At 39.4% G+C, this 12,161-nt stretch overlaps 1 protein-coding gene across 1 annotated transcript in view; it reads left to right on the top strand.

Annotated features, from left to right (window-relative positions):
* The window catches only part of cdh31 (cadherin 31), a 33,951-nt gene extending 22,035 nt beyond the window's left edge, over positions 1-11,916 (top strand). Inside the window, exons 7-16 of the mRNA XM_051113848.1 lie at positions 302-474; positions 560-688; positions 800-985; positions 1,069-1,313; positions 1,891-2,033; positions 2,109-2,330; positions 2,422-2,631; positions 3,961-4,091; positions 4,337-4,480; positions 9,614-11,916. Of these exons, the coding sequence (XP_050969805.1) occupies positions 302-474; positions 560-688; positions 800-985; positions 1,069-1,313; positions 1,891-2,033; positions 2,109-2,330; positions 2,422-2,631; positions 3,961-4,091; positions 4,337-4,480; positions 9,614-9,820 (1,790 nt within the window). The 3' untranslated portion in view covers positions 9,821-11,916. The remainder of the gene's footprint in view (positions 1-301; positions 475-559; positions 689-799; positions 986-1,068; positions 1,314-1,890; positions 2,034-2,108; positions 2,331-2,421; positions 2,632-3,960; positions 4,092-4,336; positions 4,481-9,613) is intronic.
* The last annotated feature ends 245 nt before the right edge of the window (positions 11,917-12,161 follow it).

Genomic DNA, 12,161 nt, shown 5'->3' with positions numbered 1-12,161 from the left:
GGCGGACACAGCTTGTCCAGAAGCCATGTAAGCCTTCGCTATGAACTTACAGGCTCTGGACGGGAGCCTCAAGCAGTCCCATCAGGTGGGACAAGTGAGCATATGCCACGCTGGCCTATTTGTATCCGGATGTCCGGGGCATGGCTAGCTTTGCAAATTCTGCACACCCAATTTCATTGGCTTTTTCTCAATGTTGTCAGAGGTGTTTGGGCTCCCAAGAGCGACCCCTAGTATTGTATATTTGACACAACGTTGGAGTGGATGACAGAAAGGGAACTAAATCATTATTCTCTCATCAAAGGCAATGAGTTTATGACGGTCACAGCCACTGATGCAGATGACCCAAATACATACAATGGTATAGTCACTTACACAATTGTCAGCCAAGTGCCGCAACTTCCAAAACCAAACATGTTTAATATCGACATTTCAACTGGAACCATTCGTGTGCAAGAATTAGGCATGGACAGAGAGGTGAGAACTGACATTTGATGAATCTTAAAGTAATGATAAAATGACTTCATGTAAACAAACTCATCAGTAATCTTCCTTTTTTTAGCAATGGCCCAGATATACTTTGTTAATTGTGGCTGCTGACCTGCAAGGAAATGGTTTGTCAACCACTGGCACAGCTGTTATTACGATTACTGACAGCAATGATAACCCACCTCAGTTTGAGCAAACCTCGGTAATGCATACAAACATCTGGATGTTTTTGTTGAGTTTTCAGTGCTATTCTACAGTATAAATATTTTTAAACATTTCAGTACAGCATAAAATCATTCATTTTATGTTTTAGCACATCGTATCCATCCCAGAGAATAAAGTAGGGGCTACAGTGGCTAAACTTACGGTTACTGATGGAGATGAAGTTGGATCATCTGCCTGGTCCACCAAGTATCGTATTATTAGTGGTGACAAGGGTGGATTTTTCAGTGTCAGTACTGGACCCACCGAGCTGGAGGGCATTATCACCACTGTAAAGGTACTGTGTGTTGCTCATATATTTGTCTAGGCAATTAGTTGTAATGACAGAACTTGGTAAAATATGCTTTCTTTTCTATTTAGCCTCTGGACTTTGAGAAGAACAAGCAATACGTTCTGTCTGTGATTGTTGAGAACGATGATCCTTTTGTCGGTTCTTTGCCCACTTCCACTGCCACAGTCACAGTGAATGTAGAAGATGTGAATGAACCTCCTCAGTTTAATCCAGAGGAGAAGGTTATTGTCAAACCTGAAGATTCACCCGTTGATACTGAATTGGTTACTTATGCAGCCACTGATCCAGACACTGGAAAATCCCAGAAGATAACGTAAGAAATGTTTACTGTACATAAATTCATTTTTTTTTTTTTTTTAAGACTTATTCTAATTTTCAAATGATTTAGGTGTGAATGTGCATTGAAGACATTAAAGCATCTGACTGCCCCTTATCCTCAGTTCACTAGTATCAGCAGTACTCAAGAAACCTTTATTATTATCACAGTTAAAAATTGTTGTGTTGCTTAAAGCCTAATTGTATGGTAACCTCATTTACAGTGTCTCTTTTTTTAGGATTTTTTAATTAAGAGAAAATCTGGAAAACATAATTTATTTGAAATAGAAATATTTTGTAACATTATAAATGTCTTTACTGTAAATGTCATTTTGAAGCCTTTGCTGAATAAAATGATAAGTTTCTTAAACTTTTCAAGAGTAGTGTATCTGGTAAAAATTTGTTCTGTGGCATAGATACATGTTACTTGTACTTACTATAGTATAGCGATAGATAGATAGATAGATAGATAGATAGACTGATAGTTTGATCGACTGATTGCTGGTAATTATGTGTGTTAACACATATGTTATGAATATACACATTCTGGTATTATACATTTTGGTTCCTCCCAGGTATAAAATTGGCAACGATCCTGCTGGCTGGCTAAGTGTAAATCAAGACACTGGAATGATTAAAGTCAAGAGTATTATGGATAGAGAATCTGACAGAGTCAAAAATGGCACATACAGAGCCATCATCTTGGCCCTGGATGATGGTAATTTGTGTTTCTTTTTAAAAGGAGAATTCTTGCTAGCATAGCTTTTTTCAATAAGTTTGTGATTACATGCAGATGAAAATCCAGCAACGGGTACAGGAACCTTGGAAATTAAATTGGAGGATGTAAATGACAATGCTCCAGTTATTAACGAAGGAAGTATAAAGATTTGTAATCAAGAGGCCACAGTGATTCTCTCTATAACTGACAAAGACGGACCTCTTTATGGTGCTCCCTTCAGTGTTGAGCTCCAAGGAGACACAAAGAAAAACTGGAATGCCAGGATGGATGAAACAAGTAAGGATAATGTATACTGGAAAAATATAAACTACTTATAATCAAATTTAAGTTTTGGTGTTTATACTAACCTATTTTTTGCCTATTATAGAAACTGGGATTCTGCTGACGCTTAATTCTGTGTTGGAGCAGGGTGAATACAATGTTGTCCTAAGGGTTTATGATAACGAAGGCTTGTATCGGAACAACTCCATTCAAGCAACTGTGTGTGACTGCAAAGGAGATGAATTTAGATGCGGTGGAAAGACTGCAGAGATCCCACTATATACAGGAATCCTGGCAGCCATCTTGACTCTGCTGTGTATGTAATTTGCATTTAAAGTGAATAAAGGGGCCATATCCTACACATCTGTAACATTAAAACTATTTAAGGTTTCTTCAAAACACAGATGTGACCTTTGACCTTTAGTATTAAACAAGGGGTTTTTGCCGCAATACACAAAGGTAAAAAAAGCTTTATGTACATAAAATGAGTGCTTAGTTATGAGTTGCTGCCACATCCAGTGCAGCTGACAGTGTCTTATAACCTTCGTTATAAATGTGAAGACACTCTCTACAGCTTAGTTCGATATAAAAATAGGCTATGTACAAGGAATGTTAGGTGACTTGGATACTTCTATCACTACCTAATTAGTGCACTATAAAGCACAAATTCTGGAATGGATTTGCTGCTTCATATTGATCAGAACATGTCAATTTATGGTCTCAGTGTGGAGTGAGTCTGTTTAACAAGTAAACAAAAGGTAAACTATAAGCATACAGACTTTTATAAGGGCTTAAAGATGGACTAGAAAAACAGAACTAGACCTAAAATGTCACCTGATTTTTGACATGACATTGAGGTGAAGCTTATAGTTCTCTAGGTTCAGGCTTCTATACAGCTGATTCTCTGCAGTGTCTGAGGGTGCAAAGCTTAAGCTCAGGAGACAGGATAGTCCTAATGAACAGTCAAACCTACAGTAAAATTTTATATTATATTATATTATTATAATTATATATATATATATACAGTTATATTAAAAACAAAGAAGCAAGCTCTGACCAGTTTTAAAAAGTAACGCAAAAGTAACGTAACACATTACTTTCCATAAAACGTTTTTACATTTTACATTTTTTTTTTACATTTTTAAAAATGTAACTTTCCCCAACACTGCTTGTAATTAGGTAACATGAATATGCTACTAAAAAGATATGCCTCAAAGATGAGGTGACTGGGCATCAACAATTGGTTCTCACAGGGCAAGAGCCAGTTGTCCATATTCAGTCATCCATTGTAGGACTCAGTTGTAGGATAATGTTCTTTCCCTTCCCAGTAGATAATGCACAAACAGGTCACTAATTAATGGATTATCTTGCTATTCTAACCTCAAGGATCATTTCCTGTACATGGAAGTGGAGAAATAGATGCACTTTCTTCTTTTTGTTTGCTTAAGTAAACATTGCAGATGATGTCAGGTGGTATCCATTAATGTCTGGGCTGGGGAGGATTTCCTTTTTGTCTTTGATATGAGCCCTTTAAACACTTTAAGTGTATTAATTAACTTTTATTACTTTTGCATAATTTTTTTAATCCTATAATTGTGTGTCTTTTTTTTTTTTGTTAGTGAGTAAATGTTTATTTTTACCACAGTGCTTCTTCTACTTCTGCTGTTCATGAGGAGGAAAAGCAGTAGTATAAAAATACTACTCATTCCTAAGGAAGACGATGTAAGAGACGATGTCTGCTGTTATAATGAGGAAGGTGGTGGAGAAGATGATCAGGTTAGGTTTAATATTTAAATGTTTTTTTTTTTTTAATGACTTCAAGACTTTCATTTTTTAAGATTTGGATTCGTTAGTATTCATGTTATAAATAGCAAATACTCACATCTTTTTGTGATTTGATGCTACTGTTTTAAAGTTTGTTAGATTCCTTAAGACAAGTGCATATCAACAACAGTTACTACAGTGTAGTGTGTCCTTTTTGTGGTTGCTTGTTATTTATATAATCCACATTTTTTACACAGAACTATGATTTGAATGTGTTGCATCAAGGCCTGGACAATAGACCTGAAGTGTTCAGAAACGATGTGGCTCCTATTTTCTTGCCTGCACCTCAGTATAGACCACGACCAACCAACCCTAAGGAGATCACCACATTCATTGGATGTGTAAGTCATATATTAGTTGTACAATGAACTAGGGCTGTCAGCCGTTTCAAATTTTAATCTAATTAATTACATGATGTGTCGATTAATTAATCATATTAATCGCAAATTAAATTTGACTGTAAAAAAACCCACAAAATATTATTTAAAGCTATTTTTGTGTTAAATGAGAAAGTATAAAGTAGACATTGCAAATTGTAGCTTTAGATAAAAATAGGCTATTTTATTTGATTTAACATAAAATTTATTAGACATAAACATTTAGGCTGCAACAGCCTAACGTAAACTATGGAACATAAAAGAAGATAGTTTGAGAAACATCTCAGTATTTTTTATTCATATAATGAAAGTCATAGTAACCAAAACAGCTTTGTTACCAAGTCATCAAAATACCTTCTTTTATGTTCCACAAAAGAAAGGTTTGAAATAATATGAGGGTGAGTAAATGATGACAGAATTACATTTTTGGGGGGTGAACTATCCCTTTGATTATTATTATTATTATTATTATTTTATTTTTTTTTTTTTTACATTTTTAATGAAATGAAACTAAATAAGGAACCAAATCTGCCAGCAGGTGGCAATAAATGTCTTTATGAGTCATTAACTTGTTTGATTCGATTCGTTCAAATGGCTGATTTATTCAGGAATTAAGTAAATGTCTCTCTTTATGAATGGGCCTTTGAATCATTGATTCACACAATTCATTCAAATCGCGGATTCATTCAGAAACTAAACTGCTGTGTTGCTCGAAGAAGTACAACAATTCTGCTATGGCTTTAAAGGTAATATGTTTTCTGCAAAACTGAGCAAAAACACATAATATTGTGTTTAAAATCAAATCATCTTCCCAATATGGTGGCGTGGTCAGACGTGGGTTCCAAAAATGGTGCCTTTATGTCCTTAAATGTCGTCTGTTCATCTCAAAATAGTGTCTTTTTATCACTTATTCATAAGGAAATCACTCCAAAATACATTTATGATGACCAAAACATTTTGGAAATCGGCAGTGCATACAACCACCAATTCGCACCAGCGCCCATTGAGAAGCTCCAAGGCCTTTGCTTACTGCTAAAGCCGAACCCCGAGACCACAGCCTCGTCTACTGACGTTACCCACACAAAGCGGCAGCGCCGGCAGTGTGTGATGGGACTGAAGTGTGGCGCTACCCACACAAAGCGGCGGCGCCAGCGGTGTGAGAGGGGACAGAAGCGTGGCAAGCACGGAGGCATACGAGCTAGGCTAAAAGCTAACCAGCTCTTCCAAGACTCATACTTTCTAATGTTCGCTCGCTGGAAAATAAACTGGACTCAGTTCAACTCAGTCCCTCTACACTGCATGAGGCAAGGGATTGTTGTGTGTTTGTTTTTGCTGAAACATGGCTAAACAACAACATTCCAGACTCCACCATTCAGATGCACGGGATAACCTGCTACCGAGCGGACAGAGATACAGCACTGTCTGGTAAGACTCACGGGGAGGAATGGGTGTTTATATCAACAAGGGATGGTGTAACAATGCTGTGGTAGTGACAAAACATTGTTTATCACTGGTGGAGTTTATGATTGTGAAGTGTCAGCCATTCTGCCGTGGGAGTTCACGGCCATTGTTATTGTCGCGGTTTATATTCCACCGTGTACAAGCGCTAAGGACACGCTTCGTGGGCTGTACAGCGCCATCAGTGAACAACAAACAAATAACGCCTACAGCTTTTTCATCATTGCTGGCAACTTCAACCACGCAAACTTAAAGTCAGTTTTGCCAAAGTTCTACCAACATGTGAACTTTGCAACAAGGGGAAACAACACTCTGGAGCTGGTTTACACAACAGAAAAAAATGCATACAAAGCTGAACCCCGTGCCCACCTTGGTTACTCGGACCACATCTCTGTTATGATAATTCCAGCATACAGACCACTTCTCAAACTTGCCAAACCGGTTCAAAAACAGATCACAGTATGGCCAGATGATACCACCTCAATACTACAGGACTGCTTTCAGTACACAGACTGGAACATGTTCAAAGAGGTGGCCACCTACAACAACCACACAGACCTGCATGAGTACACTGAAACTGTGACTGCTTACATCAAAAAGTGTATTGATGATGTGACAGTCACCAAGACCATCACCACAAGGGCAAACCAGAAGCTGTGGATGACAGCAGAGGTTCGTTGGCTGCTAAAGACCAGAGATGATGCATTCAGATCAGGAGACAAGGCAGCCTTAAAAACAGCAAGAGCCAATCTGTCCCATGGCATCAAGCAACTGACAGCAAAGACACACAGAGTCTGTGTCAAGCCATTCAGATCATCACTGATTACATGCCCCTGCCACAGGCCTGCGATGACGACGCAACCCTCCCAGACGCACTCAATGAGTTCTACGCACGTTTGAAATGCAGAATGACACACCTGCACAAAAGCCCACACCTCCCAACAACCTGGAACTCTGTTTGTCTCCAGCCGATGTAAGGAAGACTCTATCCAGGGTTAACCCATGCAAGGCTGCGGGTCTTGACAACATACCTGGCCGCATACTGAGAGACTGTGCTGTACAGATGACAGATGTCCAAACAGATATCTTCAGCATTCAATACAATAATCCCACAACAGCTCATCAACAAACTAAACCTTCTGGGCTCCTTCTCCCTTTGCAATTGGATCTTGGACTTTTTAACTGGAAGACCACAGTCAGTCCGTGTCGGCTGCAACACCTCCAGCACTACCACACTGAGCACATTTGGGGCATCTGTGTGCTCAGCCCGCTGCTCTTCACGCTGCTGCCACAACTGCCCTGCCAAGTTCAGCTCCAACCACATCATCAAGTTTGCTGATGACACAACAGTAGTAGGTCTCATCAGCAAGAATGATGAAACACCCTATAGAGAGGAAGTGGCACAACTGGCTGAAAAAACCTGTCCCTCAATGTGAGTAAGACAAAGGAGGTTGTGATGGACTTCAGGAGGTCCACCCTGTTGACCACCCCCCACTGACCATTGACAGCTCGGCTGTGGAGAGAGTCAGCAGCACTAAATTCCTGGGGGTGCACATCACAGAGGATCTCACCTGAACCACCAACACCATGTCACTCTCCAAGAAGGCACAACAGCGCCTACACTTTCTCTCCTGGCTGAAAAGGGCAAGTCTCCCTCCACCCATTCTCACCACATTCTACAGGGGAACCACTGAGAGTGTGCTGACCAGCTGCATCACTGTCTGGTACGGGAACTGCAGTGCTGCTGACTGCAAGACCCTGCAATGGACAGTGAACACAGCTGCAAAGATCATTGGTACCCCTCTCCCCCCCTTCTGGACATTTTCCTTGCACGATGCTCCGCTAAAGCCACCAGTATTGTGAAGGACCCCACCCATCCCTTCCATCATCTCTTCCAGCTCCTGCCATCAGAAAGACGCTACAGGTGCATCAGAGTCCGCTCTGCAAGACTGCTCAACAGCTTTTTCCCCCAGGCTGTGAGAGGCCTAAATTCCAACCACCTCACCCCCCTCTGAAATCTTATCCACAATGTAAACTGTTGAAAAATTCTAAACACGGTGTAATTTTGAGTGTGCTACACACAGGTGAGTGGGCTGGACAAACCACCTGTAGTAACGCATTGTTTCATCTCTATATGCACCAGACACTTTCTTATTAACAACCCATGTTACAAGGACCTAATAAGGACTTAACAAATGTTTACTTTTCAGTGCACCACAAATGATATTGCACTATTTGCTTCTTAACCTTTAAATACCTCTTCTGCACATTATCATACACAGTTATTATGTAAAGTACTTGTATAGTCTGTCTTAGGTTATGTGTATGTACAGTCAATTATTTATAGTATATGTATAGTTAAATGTGTAGGTTAAAAAAATTGTTTCTATGTCTAGTATATGTATGTTTATATTTATGTTTATTTATGTAGCACCGTGGTCCTGCGAGACACAACATTTCATTCCACTGTATGTCCACACATGTAGCAGAATGACAATAAAGCTCGACTTGACTTAAATAAATAAATAAATAACACAATATTACCATCTTATTTACTGAACTGTTGTATAAAATCACATTTAAGCTTGTGATAGATCGGGACAAAATCAGCACTTGTGTCATAGGCCTATTGCTCTTGCTGCCTGTGTGATAATGTATGATATGTGATATATACCGAGTTCTGGCATGAAACTCTAGATGGCGCAGTCCTGATAGGTCTAACTCAATCTGACCTAATGACATCATTATCACATGGCACAGCTGATTGGTTCTCTTCTGTATCAGTAGCCAATGAGATAATTGCTCATCATTCAAATATATGACTAGTGGTAGCTGTAAGTTTTGCAGCATGCTTCAGAAATCCTCCACCTTCCCCAGCTCCACCTGTATAGGTCTGCTATGGGGTGATTCCTGTATGCTAAATGGGGGTTATTCATATATGTTATATGTGCAGCAGCAGTATTTCTTACATGCTCACAGCAACATGTTGTGGATGTATTGGCAGTAGCGTAGCAGATCTATTCCATCAAGACCAAATACATAACATAGTCATGTGCATTACCATGCCAATCTGTCTGAGAGTTGTCATGACAGAAATATAAATATGAGACAAAACACATACAATACACAATTTTTTTCAACCAATATCTTATCATTTTAGGGCATACCTGCATTTATGGAGTTGTTGCGCTGCATCAAATTTGTCAACAGTCAACTGTATTAAATATAAGATGATGCACAGGTCTGGGGGCAGGGCCAATGGGTTAACTACGTTAAAATATTTTAATAGCCTTATTTTTTCATGACTAATTAATTGACATGTTAATCTGACAGCCCTACCAAGAACATCAGTTCTTTGTGGCATGGTGAGAACAAAACATGTTGTAGACAAAAATGCAGACTAGGCCTACCTGGGAATTTTACCCAGGGGAATATTTAACACCAAAACCAGATCCAGTTCACATAAGCTGATCTAGAAAATCTAGAGAATGAGAGATGGAGATCCAATAAAAAAAGAAAGAAAATGCATTTTACTTACATTTAATGCACACAAATAAACTTTAAAACCTTGACCAATCACCTGGCCACAATCAGGAAAAAGTTTTACACTTGACAAAAACACAACTCTTTGTACCACAGAATCTGAAGACTGCAGATACTGACCCCACAGCACCCCCCTACGATACCCTCCTGGTATTTGACTATGAAGGACAGGGCTCAGATGCGGGTTCACTCAGTTCCCTCAACTCTTCCAGCTCAGGACAGGACCTAGACTACGACGTTCTCAATGAGTGGGGTCCACGCTTCAAGAAGCTGGCAGACATGTATGGAGGTGGAGAGGATTAAAGGTTATTCTGGCTTAAATACAACTTAATGCACTGACAATGTAAGTTTTCAAATTGTAGAGAGTGGAAGATTGTGCTGTGATGTATTTCTTTTTCTTCTTCTTCTGCTTTTTCTGCATCTGCTATAAATGTCTATCACTCTAAGAATTACTGTACATAGACTAGTTGGATAGTTCCCCTAGTCTGCGCTGCAAGAAGCTAGGGAGTACTCAAACATGCATTAACTATAAGGCATATAGTCAGTACCATTTGTCTCCAGCAGGCCCGGTACTAGAGGGGTGCTAAGGGGTGCTAAAATGAAAGCAAGAGCAACATAAGTTGTTATATTATGATATTGGCACCAACAGATTTAGCAAACAATCCAGTAGTGGGTGTTTGGTGTTTGCACTCTTATGAGTGTCAGAGTTTTCTTTGCAATGTGTTTTGCAGCATTGAGAAATGTAGCCAATCACAGACATATCTGTTGATTTCTTGAGTTGTTTAAGTTAGAATATGCTCAACCATTAAAACGCTGTTTTTGTCCTGTGCTGAGTTCTGCAAGCTCACAAATAAATTGTTATAAAAACAAGGGTAGACACAATGTAAATAAGAAATTTATTGTGCAGTGTATGGAGCTTCATCAAACTTTTTGAGATCGCTAGATGATGAACTAAGGGAACAAAGGGAGCATTCTTAGTACATTTTTTAGGATAATCCAATCAGAATTTTTGCCAATCATATCTTGGTGTCCCTACCACCAGTGAAAGCATTTTTCCCTTGGCTGCAACACTATCACAAGACAAATAACAAGACTGCCTGCCTCCTTCTTATGTTGACACACTTGTCTTTCTTAACACAAACCAGCAAGCCATGACCGTGAGTCCACGACCAAAGATAGTATGTGTCAGGAGGACGATGGCAGCGAATAGACTGAATTTTGTGTTGTCCTATTATAAAGTATTTCGAACCGGTTTAGTGAAGATCGAAGTGATGTGAGATTTCAAAGTCAAAACCTGAGGCCCCACATGCCCTACCCTAACCTGACCTTACCTTTGTAACCATTTTCTTAGAATTGTACGTATTAAACAAAAATAAGTGAAATTCATACAAAGATACATTAAATAATACATCACTACAAGCAAAATGCTCCACCCTATTGTTTATTTCTCTTGTGAACTACTCAGCTATGGACACTGAATGACTTTAATGATGTAAATACAGTGTTATGTGTTCACAAGCTGTTTTAGTGTCTTTCTGTCGTTGATTGAACGATCACTAAGCATGATACATTTCAATAATTTGTACTGTTCAACATGCCTTCGGTAAGTGGAAAGCTGTCATGATTCTGGCCTTCGGTCTGCTCACCACCAGATATCGCCCTCTCACTCCATTGACATTCACATTACACTGACTGTTGCACCACACCCCGGACTATGTTCCCCATCAGCCATTGCGCTAATCACCTGCATCCAATCAGAGACTCTATATAAGCCTTGTACTTCCTCTCACTATTCGCAGAGTATTGTATTGTGTTTAGCATCTTTACGGAGGCACCTTGTCCATCCTTAGCCTAGTTCTATGGTGTTTCTAGTCAGTTAATCCTTGTCTTGTTTTCTAGCCTTGTTATATCGTTTAGTCTATTTAGCTGCCTGCCCTTTGGAACTCAACCCTGTCTTATTGGATTACCCCTTCTTGTCTAGCCCCTTGGATTACGTTCACCGTGGATTGACCCTCGCCTGTTTACCGATTACTCTTTTCCCTTGCTCTTACATACCAGTTTGCCAATGTCTGACCGTGCCTGTTTTATGTCAATTTCTCTGTCACGCTCTAATAAAGTTATGCAGATGGAGACGTAACAAAAGCGCTGCCCCGTAACAAAAGCGCTACCACTTAAACTGAGGTGACTAAAATGTCTTAAGCTTTCAGTACTGCATTTCTTATTTATCTTATGTTTTCTTTCTTTTTTGAGTGCCGCTTGGATGTGTGCTCTTTGTGTTTGTTTCTTTCTACTTTATCCGGACAGGTAATTAATGAGGTCAAATGGAATTAATTGTTTGTGGCCAGCAGGCCTGCAGGGTCTTATGCATTTGCTTGGTGGTTAAAGGAGAACTCCACTTCCAGAACAACAATTTACAAATAATTTACTCACCCCCTTAGCATCCAAGATGTTCATGTCTTTCTGTCTTCAGTTTTGAAGAAATTATGTTTTTTGAGGAAAACATTTCAGGATTTTTCTTTGTGTAATGGACTTCGATTGTGCCCCTGATTTTGAACTTCCAAAATGTAGTTTAAATGCAGCTTCAAAAGGCTCTAAATGATCCCAGCTGAGGAAGAAGTGTCTTATCTAGCGAAACTATTGGTCA

Source organism: Labeo rohita, chromosome 7 (assembly GCF_022985175.1).
Source record: "Labeo rohita strain BAU-BD-2019 chromosome 7, IGBB_LRoh.1.0, whole genome shotgun sequence".
NCBI classification, from domain to species: Eukaryota; Metazoa; Chordata; class Actinopteri; order Cypriniformes; family Cyprinidae; genus Labeo; species Labeo rohita.
The sequence above is the reverse complement of the archived record's forward strand: the minus strand, read 5'-3'. Positions and strand labels throughout refer to the sequence as shown.